Source organism: Brassica napus, chromosome A8, assembly GCF_020379485.1.
Source record: "Brassica napus cultivar Da-Ae chromosome A8, Da-Ae, whole genome shotgun sequence".
NCBI lineage: Eukaryota > Viridiplantae > Streptophyta > Magnoliopsida > Brassicales > Brassicaceae > Brassica > Brassica napus.
The window spans coordinates 11927399-11943813 of NC_063441.1; the positions used below are offsets into that span (position 1 = coordinate 11927399).

The 16415-nt window shown below is 36.4% G+C and overlaps 3 protein-coding genes across 5 annotated transcripts; 2 read left to right on the plus strand and 1 right to left on the minus strand.

The window, feature by feature from the left end:
• Positions 1 to 536: 536 nt before the first annotated feature.
• Positions 537 to 1394, plus strand: LOC106383201 (chaperone protein dnaJ 1, mitochondrial-like). Its single transcript, XM_013823329.2, has one exon. It carries the CDS (start codon positions 537 to 539, stop codon positions 1392 to 1394), a length of 858 nt encoding a protein of 285 aa, XP_013678783.1.
• A 2154-nt stretch (positions 1395 to 3548) lies between these two features.
• On the plus strand, positions 3549 to 7315 carry LOC106383042 (cyclin-T1-4-like). Of its 3 annotated transcripts, XM_022689937.2 has the most exons (9): positions 3549 to 3698; positions 3888 to 3947; positions 4045 to 4295; positions 4590 to 4671; positions 5040 to 5174; positions 5418 to 5593; positions 5673 to 5824; positions 5931 to 6774; positions 7111 to 7315. In XM_022689937.2, the coding sequence occupies exons 3-8, from the start codon at positions 4069 to 4071 to the stop codon at positions 6746 to 6748; spliced, it is 1590 nt and encodes a 529-aa protein (XP_022545658.1). In that variant the 5' UTR covers positions 3549 to 3698; positions 3888 to 3947; positions 4045 to 4068; the 3' UTR covers positions 6749 to 6774; positions 7111 to 7315. The 3 variants fall into 3 exon arrangements, with proteins under 3 accessions (XP_022545658.1, XP_013678605.1, XP_013678606.1); XM_013823151.3 differs by lacking the exon at positions 7111 to 7315 and having other exon boundaries at positions 5931 to 7040; XM_013823152.3 differs by lacking the exon at positions 7111 to 7315 and having other exon boundaries at positions 3575 to 3702; positions 5931 to 7040.
• LOC106383039 (terpenoid synthase 26-like) lies at positions 7252 to 13813 on the minus strand. Its single transcript, XM_013823149.3, has 7 exons — positions 9862 to 13813; positions 9506 to 9770; positions 9022 to 9397; positions 8372 to 8593; positions 8139 to 8280; positions 7743 to 7991; positions 7252 to 7671 (listed from the first exon to the last, which is right to left on the minus strand). Exons 1-7 carry the CDS (start codon positions 10123 to 10125, stop codon positions 7378 to 7380), a joined length of 1812 nt encoding a protein of 603 aa, XP_013678603.1. The 5' UTR covers positions 10126 to 13813; the 3' UTR covers positions 7252 to 7377.
• Between the last annotated feature and the right edge of the window lie 2602 nt (positions 13814 to 16415).

Genomic DNA, 16415 nt, shown 5'->3' on the forward strand with positions numbered 1-16415 from the left:
ATACTTACCTTGGCATTCTCTGAACCAGTCCTTCTCGAAAGTAGTTGTAAACAATGGCCACTTGAATAAGCTTGTCTTTTGTGTACGAATTACTGTGGCTTAGCAACATTAACATAAATGGTAATAGCAATCCTGACAGCATCATCAACAAGGCCAACAACACAATGAGAGAGGGGGAGCTAATAAACACACACAAAATACAGACTTATGATCAGTTTATACCATAACTAAATTATTCATCTTCTAATGTTAATAAGTTTTTTTTTTAAAAGGTTAGAAAAATAGATTTCACTAAATTATAATTATCCTTTTTGTAGAAGGAAAACAAAAGGAAAAACAGAAAATCAATTATATAAAGAGAGAAATAATTCTCGTGTCCCCTATTACTCCCCCTCTCTTCTGCACCCTCTCGCAGCTCGTCTCTAGGGTTTTAAGGCTAGTTACTTGGGGATCAATCAAAACCAGATTTAGGGCTAACGATTGCACGGTTCCGTGATCTGTAAGAAACATTGGTAGTATTGGGATCATCAAGTTACATGGAAAGTAACAAGGACAAAGCTATAAAATCAATAGGTATTGCCGAGAAGAAAATCTCAGAGAACGATTACGTAGGCGCCAAGAAATTCGTCAACAAGGCTGAGAATTTGTATCCAAAGCTCGATGGATTGAAACAAGTGTCGATGATGATCGATGTCTACATCTCTGCATCAGACAAGATCAACAGAAAAGGAGAAGCTGATTGGTATGGAGTTCTTGGTGTTGATCCTTCGGTTACTGATGAAGATTTGAAAAGACAGTACAAGAAGTTAGCTCTTTTGCTTCATCCTGACAAGAACAAGTTTACTGGCGCAACCGAGGCGTTTAAGCTGATCTCAGAAGGTTGGTGTCTGTTGTCTGATAAGGCTCAGAGATTTTCTTATGATCTGAAGAGGAAACCAACAGATATGGAGAGTGGAATGTACCAGAAAGAACCAAAGCGACACAAGACAGACTTTTCATGGAATAAGCCGAAACATGAGTATGATTATGAGTCTGAGTCTGACCCTGAGACTGAGCCTGAGCCTGATTTTACATGGAATAAGGCTCAATATAAGCGTGAGCCATACTTTTCATGGAATTATGTGAAAGCCGGTACCTTTTGGACAAAGTGCGATAGATGCAACACATATTGTCAATTTGAAAGTGACAGTGCTTATCTTAATGAGACGTTATCTTGTCCAAATTGCAGACAGGATTTTGTTGTAACCGAGATAGAACTAGAGGAGATCGGAGGGAGGCGAGTCATCAGGTTCAATAAAAGCAGAACTGATACTTCTTCTTCTTCTTCTTCTTCTTCTTCTTCTTCTTCAAGTACTTCAGCATTTGATAGCACAACCCTGCAGAAGAAAGAATGAAAAAGATGGTTTGAGCCTATGCATGAGCCTGATTTTTCATCTGGACATGATGATTTACAAGTTAATTCTCTATCGTTCTTTTGGTTGTTTTCATGCATCTGGACACTTTCTTTAGAGGTATGATTAGCTAATACTCTTTCTCTTTCCTTTAGTATAATAACAGATTAGTCCAATAATAGCTTTTTAATCTTCAATATGTTGTTGTCTTCTCTCTGATCTGTCTTTTTGCATGATTCTTGGTGTTCCAAAGGTTGATGAGAGAATGTGGGATCAAACACACAGAACATCAACTCGACATAAGATCTGAAAATCTTCAAAAAGTCCAGCTTTCCTATGTTGCAAACCACCAATGATATACTGCAACTGGTATCCAATACCAACTTTATTCTTTCTGCTTTTAGATCTTTGACTAAACTTTATTTTTTATGTTTCTTGAAAAGCAGAAGAAAATTGTGATGGTGAAGCTTTCTGATGATAGGAAGTTACTTCCACTTACCATGCGCAGTTGCTAAGGTTCGATAAGATCATATTTGTTACGTATAATAATTAATCTTTTTTGTTATGTTCACACAACAATAGGTATTGGCCAGACAAAGACCTAATGAACTAGACTAAAACAACTGAAATTTCCGTAGCACATCAAGTGCTTGACAAATTTGACTATCTGAGTGTTGTGAAATCTACGCATGAAACAAAATCAAGTCAAACGATGCAGCAAGGTTAGAAGACCAATGGGACTGATTAGGAACGCTGTTATGAACCCGTTGATTGTTGGAAGAGTTGCTAGTCGTGGGGCTGAGTATTGAACCCAAAACGATGTTGACCTGCTTGTACATAAGTTGACTAACCCGTAGCCTTGCCGTTGGTTTGAATATAAATGACACAGCTCGGAGTGCCAGAGGAATTGCATACTCTGATTTCAAAGTAGAAGAAGGTTTTTAAAGAAAGCTGAGGACAAATGATTGTACAGAGGTAAGTAGTGGAATCAAGGTGTGAAATAAGAACTATGACATTTAGAAGTTGAACAATCAGTGCTTTTAGGGAGTCCTGGATGGTATCTTTTATGATTGTTATACATAGGAATTTTATGCGGTTAGACTTGATCTGATTTCATTTGTTAAAATATGTGTGTTCAGATTGGAAGGGAAATTAAATTTGGATTTGTTTTTTTTTTTTTTTGTAAACTGTTTACTTAAATAAAATAAAAGACCCAAAATGTTTACAAAAGCCCAGCTTTAATGTTATAACAAGCCCATAAAATCACATTTAGTCAAGCCTTAAGTTAAGTCCCTAGTTAAGCCCAAGAAGAAAGTGTTAACAACGGTTGGAACGCAAAGAGACGGAGACGGAGAAGACGAGAGCGACCATGATCACACTGTCCGAAACCAACGCTGCATCATTGACGAGGAACGAGATGGATTGCTGTCCCGGAAGCTTTGTAGTTTGTTCCTTAGTTGACGATCCATCTGGATTTGTTTAGTCGAGAAGACGAGAGCGACCATGATCAACTTAAATTTGGATTTGTTTAGTCCACATTTTAGGTTTGTTGTGGGGTTATTTTGATTCTAGTCAGATTATAGTTTATCCGAATTGAGTATTTATCAACCTGAGCCAATTAATCAAAGTGGTCCACGTAAATCACGTTTTCAATTCAAAAAGAAAACAAAAATAAAAACTATCTCAGGATAATTTAGGATAACAAAATAATAAAATGATAAAAAATCTTATCAAATACTCCATCCGTTCCTGTTCCTAAAAGATGCATGTTTTGGAAAAAAAATTTGTTTCAAAAGATATAGTTTTTACTTTTTCAGTGTATGATTTTATGAAAAATTGTAAGTTTCAAAAAAATTAATGGTGTTTATTGAATTTCTATTGGCTAAAAGTTATGAAAAATTGTTATGCACAAAAAACAATGCATATTTAATGAGTTTTCTTAATATATGTAAAAAGTGTAGAATATGCATCTTTTAAAAACAGAGGAAGTATCTCGTAACAAATCCTGAGAATTTCAAAAATAAAATAAAAATTACTTAAATATTAATATTTTTGTTGTTTAAGATAATGCTAACTTCCACAAACTAAATATTTTATTTCTTCTGTCGTCCCTTAATTCTCAAAAGTTCTCACTGTTTCCCCAAAATGTTTTCCTTAACTAAAAGAGTTTATCACCCCCTTGTATATCGGGATATTCGTTAAAAAAAATCCTTTATTCCTTATTCTTTCGACTCTCTAGGGTTACGGCTTGACGAACGCAACGCAGCTGCTCATCTCCCTCTTCAATTCGCGAACCGATCATAACTGGTACGTAAGTATTAACTTCAATTTCTCTTCTTTTGATTACTGTTTTCCTTTTTCCTTCGGTATTCACGGACGATTGCATCTATCAGATCCACCGTTCGTTTTTTTCTCGATCTAGTTTCGTAATTTAGGGTTTAGGTCGAATCCTTAAAGATGTTACCTTTCTTATTCAAATACAATTCTTTTACGCAGAGATTAAGACCCTCTAAGCTAGTATCATACTTCAATTGCTCAGAAGTGAACTTTGAGAAGGTACAAATCTCAGCTCATGGCTAAGCAATCTCCCTTTTGAGGTCAGATTATGAAAGTGACACGCTTTTTTTTTTGGAATTGGTTTTGATTATGGTAGATTGGGGTTTGAGAAGGATAAGCAATGGCTGGAGTGTTGGGTGGGGAATGTTCATACAATGAGAGTGGCGTTTCCTCCTACTCCAGGAACTCCAATGAAAATCAAGAAGAGGGTTCACGCTGGTATTTTGGAAGGAAAGAAATAGAAGAAAACTCACCTTCCAGGTTGGATGGTATCGACTTGAAGAAGGAAACGTACCTCCGCAAGTCTTACTGTACCTTTTTGCAGGACTTGGGTATGAGATTGAAAGTGTAAGTATATTGTAGTGATTCCTTTACATGTAATTTGTGTAGGATCTATGCTCTGAAATTTATAGATTTTTTATTTGGTAGATTTCATTTTAGGACATGATTATTATATAGTCGGAGTTATTGGCAAACAAAAGGTGCATTCTTTGCTTTGCTTTGCAAAATTAGCTTATAATGGTGAAAGATATACTCAAGTGTGAATCGTTTCTTCATGTAGACGTGGTTTCATCTGCACTGTTAGTTTTGACTTTTGGCTCCCTCAGTGAATCCGACTGATATAGTTTTTTCTTCTTATAGTCCTCAGATTACAATAGCTACATCAATAATCTTCTGCCATCGGTTCTTCATTCGCCAGTCACATGCTAGGAATGACAGAAGGGTGAGTCTATTTTTAGTTTTTCCCCATGCTTAATATCTATTCTTGTTGTTTGAGTAGTCTGCTCTGCTGGAGGTTTGTTGCATGAATTTTGAGCACAGAAATGGCTCCTTGGTCTTTCATAATATTCACTGTCTCCATGTCTCTGTCAGTTACCTTTGTGTATATAGAGAGCAAACTAGCTGATGCGATAGGTGAATTTACACTGGTTTTCTTGCAAAGATTTCTGTTATGATGCATACTATTAAGCGTTCTCTCTTAGTATACTTTATAATAATGCATACAGTTATTTCTGCTGATGATCCATCTAAAGCAGAACAGTTACGATTTAAGATTGTTACTGAGCCCTTTTGTCCATGTTCCACACCCAGACGATTGCTACAGTCTGCATGTTCCTTGCTGGAAAAGTTGAAGAAACTCCAAGGCCGTTAAAAGATGTTATTGTGGTCTCGTATGAGATAATACACAAGAAGGATCCTGCTACTGCACAGAAAATCAAGCAAAAGGTACTACTAAAACCTTCTCATCTCCGTTGCTTCATGCTTAGTCAGTTATAACTTATAAGTGAATGGGCCTTTGTCCTGTATATTCTATTTCCGACGGCATTGATGTTTTAGTAACCTTTAAGATTCTACTTTTCGTCGTTTGTGAACAATCCTCTTCTGTCGCTACCCTTTCGTCAGATCTAGTTGGTCACCTTATCTGTTACGTCTATTCTGGTGCACTGAACTTCTATTGCACTTTTGCAGGAAGTATATGAGCAACAAAAAGAGCTTATACTAAGCGGAGAAAAGATTGTACTTTCTACATTAGGATTTGACTTCAATGTTTATCATCCTTATAAACCTCTTGTTGAAGCAATAAAGAAATTTAAGGTCGCACAGAATGCTCTGGCCCAAGTTGCATGGAATTTTGTTAATGATGGGTACGTTAATAAGTCTGTTTCCTTCAAAAGCTATCTGCCCTTGTATTTTCGTCTTCATACAATGAAAAGATGCTTGCAGTCTGCGGACGTCACTCTGCCTGCAATTTAAGCCTCACCACATTGCGGCGGGTGCAATTTTTCTTGCTGCCAAGTTCCTTAAAGTGAAATTGCCATCGGATGGAGAGAAGGTTTGGTGGCAAGAATTTGATGTCACACCTCGACAACTGGAGGGTAAGAGTAGTACCACCTCTTTTATTATGATTTCTTTATGGGACTGTTTTCATTTTCTGGATATGATGCTAATTGCTAAGAGCTACTGCCTTTTTGTATGCCTCAGATGTTAGCAACCAAATGCTTGAGCTATATGAGCAAAACCGTGTTCCTGCATCTCAAGGAAGCGAAGTCGAAAGTAGTGTAGGTGGAGGATCAGGTCATCACGTTGGTTCTAAACCAATATCAGCACAACGCCCAAGTCATGAACATTCAAAATCTGATAGTCATGGAGGCTCTTCAAAAGCTACAGAAAACCAGAGGAATGAAAATGGGAGTGGTGAGGCAGGTAGTGTCATTACGGAGCATACAGAAAATCAGCCAGCCGATAAGTCTAGACCGGGAGTTGAGGAACCGGCGAAGGACAAAACAGAGAGAACAGGTGCACATCTTCCAGATGATAGCGCCGCTCACGATAAATCTAGAAATGTTAATACAAGTGATGTTCCGGTCAGCCAGTCGCCGAAAGACTTAAAACTGCTTAGAGATAAGGTGAAGGCTAAACTAGAGGCTAAGAAGTTGCAAGGTGAAAGGACGAGGAAAAAGGATCTGATAGATGAGGATGATTTGATCGAGAGAGAACTTGAAGATGTGGAATTAGCTGTTGACGATGACAAAGATAACCAGAAGAACTCCAAAACCAATCTTATGGGTACAGAACAGGGCGAGCTTCTTGATGGAAACAACTTGGTGGGCAATGCCGAGGAAGGTGAAATGGTTGAGGGTGTTTCTTCAGTAGTGCCTAGTCGGAAGAGGAAAATGGAAAGCCCTTGTGAAAAGCAGTTAGGAGAAGGAAAGAGGCAACACAACGACAACAGTGAGAAGGTTGAAGAAGGTTTTAAGACAAGCCGAGGAGGAAGTAGCCAAAATAGTCATGGTGACTGAGAGCTAAAAAGACATTCCCAAGAGAGGTAAATGATCTTCTTTGTTTTCACCATCTCATGAGTCTCTAAGAGACATTTGGCAAACTTTGATCACCAGCCATGATGCGGTGTATTTATCACTCTTATTTTTGGCACTTGTACTACACAATCCAAAGGTTGAGAAACTAATCCAGGGTTCCATTTATCAGAAACCTCTCTTAGGTTAGGGACTCTATAGTTTTGACCTCTGTTTTGCATACCATTTGTATTTTATAGCGAAGATAAGACCTCTTAATGAATTTTTTTTTTGCCGATTTTATGTAGGGTCATTGTCAGTTTTTGATTTGAGAATGTTTTGAAATAATAAACAGTGTTTTTGGTTAGGTACGAGTCCACATGTGACTTGTGAAAAGAGAATCGTTTCTGGAAGAAGAATGACTGTGCTGGGTCCAAGCAGAAAGCAATGAATATTTGTAAAACATCCATTGATTGGTCATTAGAGGTGTGTGATTGAACTAACATCAATTAACGGACAATACCTTAAAGAAAAAACATTGTTGGTAAATTTAAAGAGTGACCGACCTAACTATCAGACAGTAGAAACCCAACACATAGCCTTGTAAAAAGAAACCAAGAACATAGGCCACAACGCTAAAGACGAATCTGATCGACAAACACAGAAGTCATGTACTCCTTGATTTTTCCTTCGGGAAAAGTGAATCCTTCATATCCATTGTAGCAGACGGTGATCGATTGTGCAAGACCCGTAAATGTCTTGAGAACCAAACGTGACACACAAGTTGTCGTCAAGAGCTCCTCATTTATTATGTTATCAGTATCTGCAACCATTTTATGAAGCTCTCTTAAAGCATCTTGTTTGGTAACTCCATATTGCTTCATATAACAGTTGACCGCATTCGTGATCAGTCCTCTACTCATGTCTTCCTAAACGAAGTTTTAGAAATATTGTGAGATAGAGAACAAGTCATGAAGAGAGAAATTATCAAGATTCTTACCTCTAAACCGTATATATCATTCATAAGACGACATCTAACACATAAAGATTTGACCAGTCTTGGTCTCGATTTAAGCCACTCGTAAGCTTCCTTGGTAGCCATTTTTCCCAGAGACATGAAACAACCACCCAAAACTGCACACACTGTGATCTCCAACTCAGCAGCCTCCATGTACTCCTCAAAGCTAGGCAGGTGAGCTGCATGTGCCCATTTTGCATGTTCAAAGTTGGCTTTCACAACTGCCTTGAACTGCAAGCTCAAAAGTATAATAAAACCGTTACCTTTTTTTCTTCTTCTTCTTTTTGGAATATCAATCAATCCTACGAGTCCACTTAATAAAAATTCTAAATTAAAGCTCTATGGAAAAATATATATTATCCTTGATTGATTGGTTACCTCTTCTATATTGGCTTCCACACTGTACGGTTTTCCTTCCGGCCTAAGTTCTTTTTCAAAATATTCGAAAGTATCCAACATTAAGTTTAGGACGGCTTTCAAATATTCAGGTTGTTTATCCATGGCATGATCGGGAGACCACCTGTACATCATCATCACCCACCATCATAATGATTTTTTTTAATTTTTTGTTTGTTTAAGTAATGTTCATTACTTATATGAAATTTTGATACCTTTCCAAGCTATCGGCAAGGATTTCAGCCTCAGGAAGAGACGCATATCTGTCGAATGTGTCATCTACAATCCCTAAAATGGTGTAATACTGAGTCAACATAATCCTTGCACGTGAGACTTGTGGCTCGGGGAAAACTGCTTGTATCAAGAAATGATTTTCGACGAGTCTGTCTCTGAAGTAAGGTGGCAACTTTGATGCAATATCTACCTCCTTGTACCAGCTTGAATCCAAACATTTATATGTATGTTAGATCCGTTAAAAGATATAATTATTAAAACTAATTTGTACCGCTACAAAGAAAAACTAAAGTTGTATACAAAATTTTACTAAACAAGATATAGTATTATAAAAATGAAAAATCTAATATTACAAAAGTGATTTTATGTATACATATTCATATATTAAAGTATAATTTTTAATAAAATTTATAAAAATTTTAATTTATTTAAAATTTTGGATCGGAATATCTAGATTCGAAATCAAAATATCCAATATTTTACTATTCAGATTTGGATCCAACCTCTCCAGATTTATGGAGTGGATCCAAAGCCAAAGCGTATCTTGCAATGGATCTGGATCTCGGATAATTCCACCTCTAAGCCCAGTCATATAAATACTAGTAGTTAAATGAGGAGATATGTTGCATACTTCGTAAGGATTTTGACTTCTTGAATGTACTGGAGCTGCAGTAACTTGAAATTGATCTTAGCAAACCTGAGTAGCATCTCGTCATGATTTTCTTGTTCGTAGAATGGAATAAATTCCACAACGACTAACATCTCCATGTTCCAACGCTGAGACAGACAGAAAGCATTTTGTATATGCATTGAAAGATGAGACGGGCATGTCCCACCTGCAACTAATGACTCCAAATGGCTCGATGTGCAGCTCAACGCTTCGTTCAGTATATAATCTTTCGTCGTCCGCAAGTGCGCAGCTTCATATAAGCTCAATATACCCCTGGCATCCCCTTTAAGAATTTCTTTGAAGTCTCCGTTGCTCTCTTTGAATCTTGTAAAGACATCTATTTACAAAAACGGATCAACGTGTTATACATATAAATTAGAGATAACACACATCATTCATTGTGAACTTCGATTATAATGATAAGCCATGCTAGTGATTCTCTTACCAGAAGATATGTGGTGACCGTATGTCCTGAAAACCCAAAAAATTATGGAAACTGTGTACAAATCGTTTTCCTTATCCATCATCTCCTCTATCTTTGTGAAACTCTCTTTTAAAGTATCATAGATCTCGTCCTCGAAGTGGTATGCAAGACCAAGGCTCACCAGCAAATATATCATAAGGATTCTCTCAGTGCCTTGGGAAGACATGAACATGTTCTTCACTTTGGGCTTTAGTGTCTCAATCTCTCTCTTGAGCGCATCCATTTCCTTAAGAAGTAGAAAAGCACACATATTAACCTTATTCACATCTACCTACAGAAAACTAATATATATATAGACATATATGCTAGAAGCTCACAGAGACATCAAGGGGAACCGAGTGAAAGTGATCAGTCCATTCAGAGGGTGGCAACTTCTTGAACTTGCGATTACTTAATTGACCATCAGAGGTCGGACTAGCACTAGTAGTGGTCTTCAAACAAACATGCTGTCTAGGCTTATCTGGAAATGCCGTCAGGGGAAAGCCGTGGAATTTGAATATCGGAGGCAGAAATAAATTGTTCCGAGAAGGAAGAGAAAGATGAAATCCAAGTTTTGAACCAAAAACTGCTATAGTTTCCATTTTTCCTGCAATAATATGGATATGTAAGGAGAGAAGCTATTGACTACTTTCTTATTTACAGTGTTCACCTTTACAATGTATTTGTAGACAAATATTTTATTCAACAACATGTTTAATAAATCGTCTTCTAAAGAGACATGAAAGACATATTTAATAAATTGAAAAAAATTGAAAACATAAATGGAGATTATCCAATAAACATAATGGAAATATCATTTTTTAATACCCTCCCTCGAGTGTGTGAAAATTTTAAATACCTCACTTAGAAAAAATATTAAAATGAAAGTAACCATAAGCCTTAGTAAAAATGTCTCTGAGCTAGTGATATGCTCAAATTTATCCTAAGAACATCTCTGCAATTTCAGAGAACAGTTGAAATCAATAAACAGCAGAAAATAAATTGAATATGTAAATGATGAAAATAATGCACTTGATCCACCGAAATCAGAATTGCAGTTTGTCAAACGAACAATTCTACTTGAATAACTTTACAACTAACAATTCTATTTGTTTTATGTAGAATCACGTTTGACAACATTACCTTGAATCGTCTTATAAGATGCATTGATGATACTACTTACCTTATTATGAAGATCTCTTTTAAAATTTTCTCAGTTAATATTGCAATTTTCTCAGTTAATATTGCATAATTCGTCTTTTTAGGATTTGAAATTCAGATCTCCTTCGTGTAATCGTATTAATAAATTTTTAATAAAACATGGGACTTACATAAAAATAATAAAAAATCATAATTTTGGTTTCTCGGTGCTAGTAAACTTTGTTTTTTTTTCTAACGGGCTGAGCAAAGTGTCATGCACGATGGTCACAGGTAGCGCACATTGAGATCTGGAGTAAAGACATATCGGAATCTTCACTATTTTTATAAGAAACCTTATGACAGAGTTAAAATCAGTGTTTTTAAAACCGGACCAATTCCATGATTGAATCAGATCTGACTATGAACCGGTCACATAGCCAGGTAGATCAAATAACTAGTTCGACCATGTACCGGTCAAATAGTTGGATTAGATGAACTTTATAAAAATCATAAGAACTATCAAAAATATATAAACTAAATATATTAACAAAAATAGTTTATGTATATAATGTTTTGTAATTGATATATTTATATTTTAACTTATGTATCATATTTATCAACTTTACTTTTAAATTTTAATATTTAAAAAATATTGAACCATGTTTGATCCAGTCAAACCATAGTAAACCGTATCCAAAAAATATATGGTTCAGATTCCGCTCCGGTTTTAAAAACATGGTTTAAAATTTATTTTAAGAGTTCCCAAAAGGAAAATTTTGCCTCTATGTACACAAAAAAAAACCCAAATTCATTATCTAACAAAATCACACATTTTCTCCTCTTTCCTCTTCCTATTTCTCTCTATCTTCTCTCTACAAAACAAATTTCTCACAGATAAACCCATACTAAAATTTGAGTAGTTTAGCAGGTATCATTAAAAAGGAATATTCCGGAGTCCCAAAAACTTAAAAATACTTATGTTTAGAATATTGGATCCATAGTCCCAAATGACGTAGAAATCATATCGCAATATGAACTTTATTCATCTACAACATTTTTTCAATCTATTCTATTAAAAGAGAAGCAGTTTTAAAAAATCTACTTATACAAGGTTACTGCACCCTTTCATTTTTAGTCCAACCTATTATATATAACTAGATATTATAACTGAACTCCTATTATATAGCAACCAAATAATATTTTCCAACATTTAGAAATATATTGTAATCTCTCTTTTAATTCTAATATTTTTTTGGATCCACTTTTTTATCTACATATAATACCAAACGTAATTGATCTTTATAGGATCTACAACTTATAACATCTACCGTTAACTAACGTGCTATACCAATATCAACACTATTAACAAAACAAATTATATCAGACATTGTGGACAATATAGAAGGTTTCATATTATGTTATTAGATTATATATTTGGGATTGCAATACTAAATTAAAAAAATATGCTAAATAAATCTTAAGTCTTATCAACTCAACAAATAAAAATATTATAAAATGCACACCAAATATAATGAGAGAGAGTAAAGTTTAATATTTGGGTCTTCGGGCCGAGTTGGATCGATTTCTTTTATGTCCTAGACATTTAAACCAACTAGATATTTAAAAATTTCAGTTCGGATTCGGGTTGGTTCCGGATCGGTTCAGATTCCTAATTCAAATAACTATAATTTTTGGTTACATGACGGGTCTGACCGATTTGAATATTTAAAATCTGAAAAGATTCGAATTACCCGAAAACACAAAAATAACTGAAACATGAATTTTTTTGAAAACTCAAACAAAACTCTTAAAAGTTCAAATAGTTTATATAACCCAAAACTTTACCCAAAATATGAACTAAAAAACATAAAATATCCAAAATTTTACTTGAATACCTGAAATATATAAGTAAATTTTGATAGCATCACCTTTTAACTTAAAATATCCATAATACCAATCTTAAATATCCAGATATGCCTAATATACACAAAACAGTTGGGTACTTTGTTTAGCCGATCGAGTCTCAGATAAAACTCGGACATAACCGAGACCCGCGGGTTCAAAAGTATACCCAATAAGTACTTTGTTTTAGAAATTGACCAAACTGAATATATATTTTTGGATCAGTTTTGGTTCAAATTTTTGGGTTCGGATAAATTACATATGCCTAATAGAAATTTACATAAAAATATACATAGAGAATCTCAAATAAGCTAATTAAATCTAAATAAATATTCTTCTTTGATATAATACGACTATGTAACGTAATAATGCAAAACAATCTCAAAATGAGAATTCATATCAAATTATATTTTTTTTTATAATCCAAAAACCCGCGCTTCAGAGCGCGGGTCAAAATCTAGTGATTAATTAAAAGTCCACAAGCAAAACAAAGCAAAGATATACAGACACACTATATCTCCATAGTTACCGTGGTAACCTTCTTCCGGCCAAAATAAAAATAAGGTATAACGGAATTTAGTACTAGAAGCAAAAAAAAAAAAAAATTGTTTAAAGTTGATTTTCACGAAAGCTCACCGATCTCATAAAATATCTCTTTGAAATTAGTTGCGGTTTTCGCTAAAGTTTCCATGAAAAAAAAAAACCGTTCTTCTGAGCATATGTTTGTGCCTCCTACAAGGAAGACCATTAATGCCAGGTATCAAGAATTAGGCTTAGCAGCAAAATTCAGAAGCTAAGAATAAGGCTGTTGAAACTTTAGGAAAATATTTTTGGAGTGACACAAAACTCCATAGATACCAGAAGTGTTATAAGTTGTCTTTAATGTGGTTGAGCACCCCGAGCAGTGAGCAACTCCAAACTTGTTAGAGAAGACGATCTATTTTCCCTTCATAACTATTATATAACATCAAATCCCCACCAAATTATGACTTAGTGCTATATCTCACTGAATTGTAAATTATAAACTTGTAAAGTTTCAAATTTATTTCTTCCCGAATCAATAGTCCGAAATCTAATTACCCATATACCATAATGCTAGCTGGTTTACTATTAACCAAAAAGTCTTTAACGAGATAAACCAACACAAAATTCCAGTTGTAATCAAATCCGACCCATAAACTACCTGACCCGGAAAGAACAACAGCCGCTTATGAAGTTCTCTGTGATCTACAGGCTAGTACACTTACTAACCCGTCAAGGGAAAATATGGCTGAGGAAACGTCAGCATATGAACGTTGGAATCTTCTCTCCCCTATTGAGGAAAAGGTTCTCAGCCAAAAGGCTAAGTTACACTGGCTTCAAATTCTGATAATCATGGAGGCTCGTCAAAAGCTACACAGAAAACCAGAGGTATGAAAATGGGAGTGGTAAGGCAGGTAGTGTCATTACGGAGCATACAGAAAATCAGCCAGCCAATAAGTCTAGACCGGGAGTTGAGGAACCTGAGAAGGACAAAACAGAGAGAACAGGTGCACATCTTCCAGATGTTAATACAAGTGATGTTTCGGTCAGCCAGTCGCCGAAAGACTTAAAAATGCTTAGGGATAAGGTGAAGGCTAAACTAGAGGCTAAGAAGTTGAAAGGTGAAAGTACGAGGAAAAATGATCTGATAGATGAGGATGATTTGATCGAGAAAGAACTTGAAGATGTGGAATTAGCTGTTGACGATGACAAAGATAACCATAAGAAGAACTCCAAAACCAATCATATGGGTTCAGAACAGGGCGAGCTTCCTGATGGAAACAACTTGGTGGAAATGCCGAGGAAGGTCAAATGGTAGATGATGTTTCTTTAACAGTGTTTAGTCAGAAGAGGAAAATGGAAAGCCCTTGTGAAAAGCAGTTAGGAAAAGGAAAGATGCAACACAACGACAACAGTGAGAATGTTGAAGAAAATCAGAAGACAAGCGGAGGAGGAAGTGGTCATGATAATAGTCATGGTGACCGAGAGCTAAAACGACACTCCCAAAAAAGGTAAAATGATCTCTTTGTTTTCAGCATCTCATGAGTCTCTAAGAGACATTTGGCAAACTTTGGTTCTCGGCCATGGTGCGAATGAACTCAGTGTATTTATCAAATTTTTCTTTTTGGCACTTGGACTATACAATCTGTTGAAGGTGCAAGACGAGTTTGTTACAGAAAGTAATACATACAAGTACAATGCTTTTATTTATTTCACAAAGTACTACAACAGAATATAATGAAGGTTTATATTTATATAGGTAAAGTGTCTTACTAGCTCTCTTCCGAATTGACTAACATGTCACATTCCAGACAGAGACACTAGCCTAACACGTTCCTAGATCAAACTAACCTAAGAAACCCCTCTGACCCCCTCATGACCCCTAGCCCTTATGCTTTGTGTCTACTCTAATTCAACACCAAAGCCCTTACACTTACGGCCTTCTCTTGAGGTGGTACCTGATACGCCCTAAATCGGGAAAGATCACTTTAGCTGGGTGTTGGATATGATCCGAGAAGGCAATGACACTTCTAGAACTGAGATGGATTGAAAGGATCGTCAAGAGATGCGGAATGGCTCTTGATATACCCACGATCTAAGGCTAACCACCAGGGAAAGAATGAATGTGTTGGTTAACCACCAAACAACACATAAAGATGAATTGGCTGACCACCAAATCAACAAGCCGGTTCACACCAATGAACTAGCTAAAGAACTCTCTCTCTCACTCAGAGAAGAAACAAAATTAAACTCAAAAACATAGACTGCTCTTATTCATAGAATGAGACTACATATTTATAGTGTTGTAGTCAAAGACTAACAAATAAAATACGCAGAAAATAATGCATAGAAAATACAAATTTGACCAGATCTGAATTAATGAGTCAAAGACTCAGTCTTCCATGCAGATTGGTCAAAGATGGCCCTTCAGATAATGTCCAGGTTCATCCGAATCAGATGGATGCACGGGGTAAAGATAAGGACGCTTGCGGAACTGTCCGGATGGTCCGCCAGATAAAAATGCATGTCCGTCTTCGGTTTCTTCACGACCCAAGCTAGGTCTGGCTCGACCGTGGATCTTAGAATGTCGAGTTGGCCGCGGAAGACGAGCTCTTGTACGGTCAGTTCGGTCGTCTGGTCGTGGTTCCAGCCAACGCTCCAATCGGGACGCACGCGGGACGGTTCGGTCAGTCTGATCGGTATGGTCGGATGAACGGACCTCGGTCAAATTGTTCAGAACGTCCTGATTTCCATGTTGGTTGGCTCCAATGGACTGATCCACGAACCGGGGCACATCAAGGAGTTTCGACGGTAAACTGAGATCCCGTGGTGGATGAAGGCGGCGGAGATGGAAACTTGACGCCATGCCGACTCATGTCGTGGTGGCTCGCGGAGATTCATGGTGAAGTGTGATGAGCGGAGACAGAGAGATCTGGACACGGCCACGGTTCCGGTGATGTTGCGGTGAAGGAGAAGACAGAACAGAGATATCAAGGGCTGGAACGAGCAGAGGACCAGGTGGTGATGAGTAAATATTGAGGTAGGGTCACACACGTGTGAGCTTAAAGTTTTTGAGTCGTTTATAGAACCAAAAACTAAAGTTATATGAGTCAAAAACTTAAAGTTTATGAGTCAAAAAAGCCAAAAATGTCAATCAGTTATTTATCTCTCCACTAGATATGCAATTGTTTAATAAAAACTTGGACGATATTAGAGATGTATATACTCGGTAGTACACGTGTACATAGATACTAGTATAGGCTCTATACCGAGTATATACATCTCTAATAGACGACTCACTTTCATAATTAAAAACTATTAGCGACCC

Bases quoted from the DNA above. Each gene is read 5' to 3' on its own strand.
- LOC106383201 (XM_013823329.2), top strand. From the start codon at position 537: ATGGAAAGTAACAAGGACAAAGCTATAAAATCAATAGGTATTGCCGAG.
- LOC106383042 (XM_022689937.2), top strand. From the start codon at position 4,069: ATGGCTGGAGTGTTGGGTGGGGAATGTTCATACAATGAGAGTGGCGTT. The intron at 4,672-5,039 runs GTGAGTCTATTT...TTCCACACCCAG, and splicing joins ATGCTAGGAATGACAGAAGG to ACGATTGCTACAGTCTGCAT. The intron at 5,825-5,930 runs GTAAGAGTAGTA...TGTATGCCTCAG, and splicing joins CACACCTCGACAACTGGAGG to ATGTTAGCAACCAAATGCTT.
- LOC106383039 (XM_013823149.3), bottom strand. From the start codon at position 10,125: ATGGAAACTATAGCAGTTTTTGGTTCAAAACTTGGATTTCATCTTTCT. The intron at 8,281-8,371 runs GTATCAAAATTT...GATGATGTACAG, and splicing joins CTTGCCGATAGCTTGGAAAG to GTGGTCTCCCGATCATGCCA. The intron at 7,992-8,138 runs GTAACCAATCAA...TTGAGCTTGCAG, and splicing joins TGGAAGCCAATATAGAAGAG to TTCAAGGCAGTTGTGAAAGC.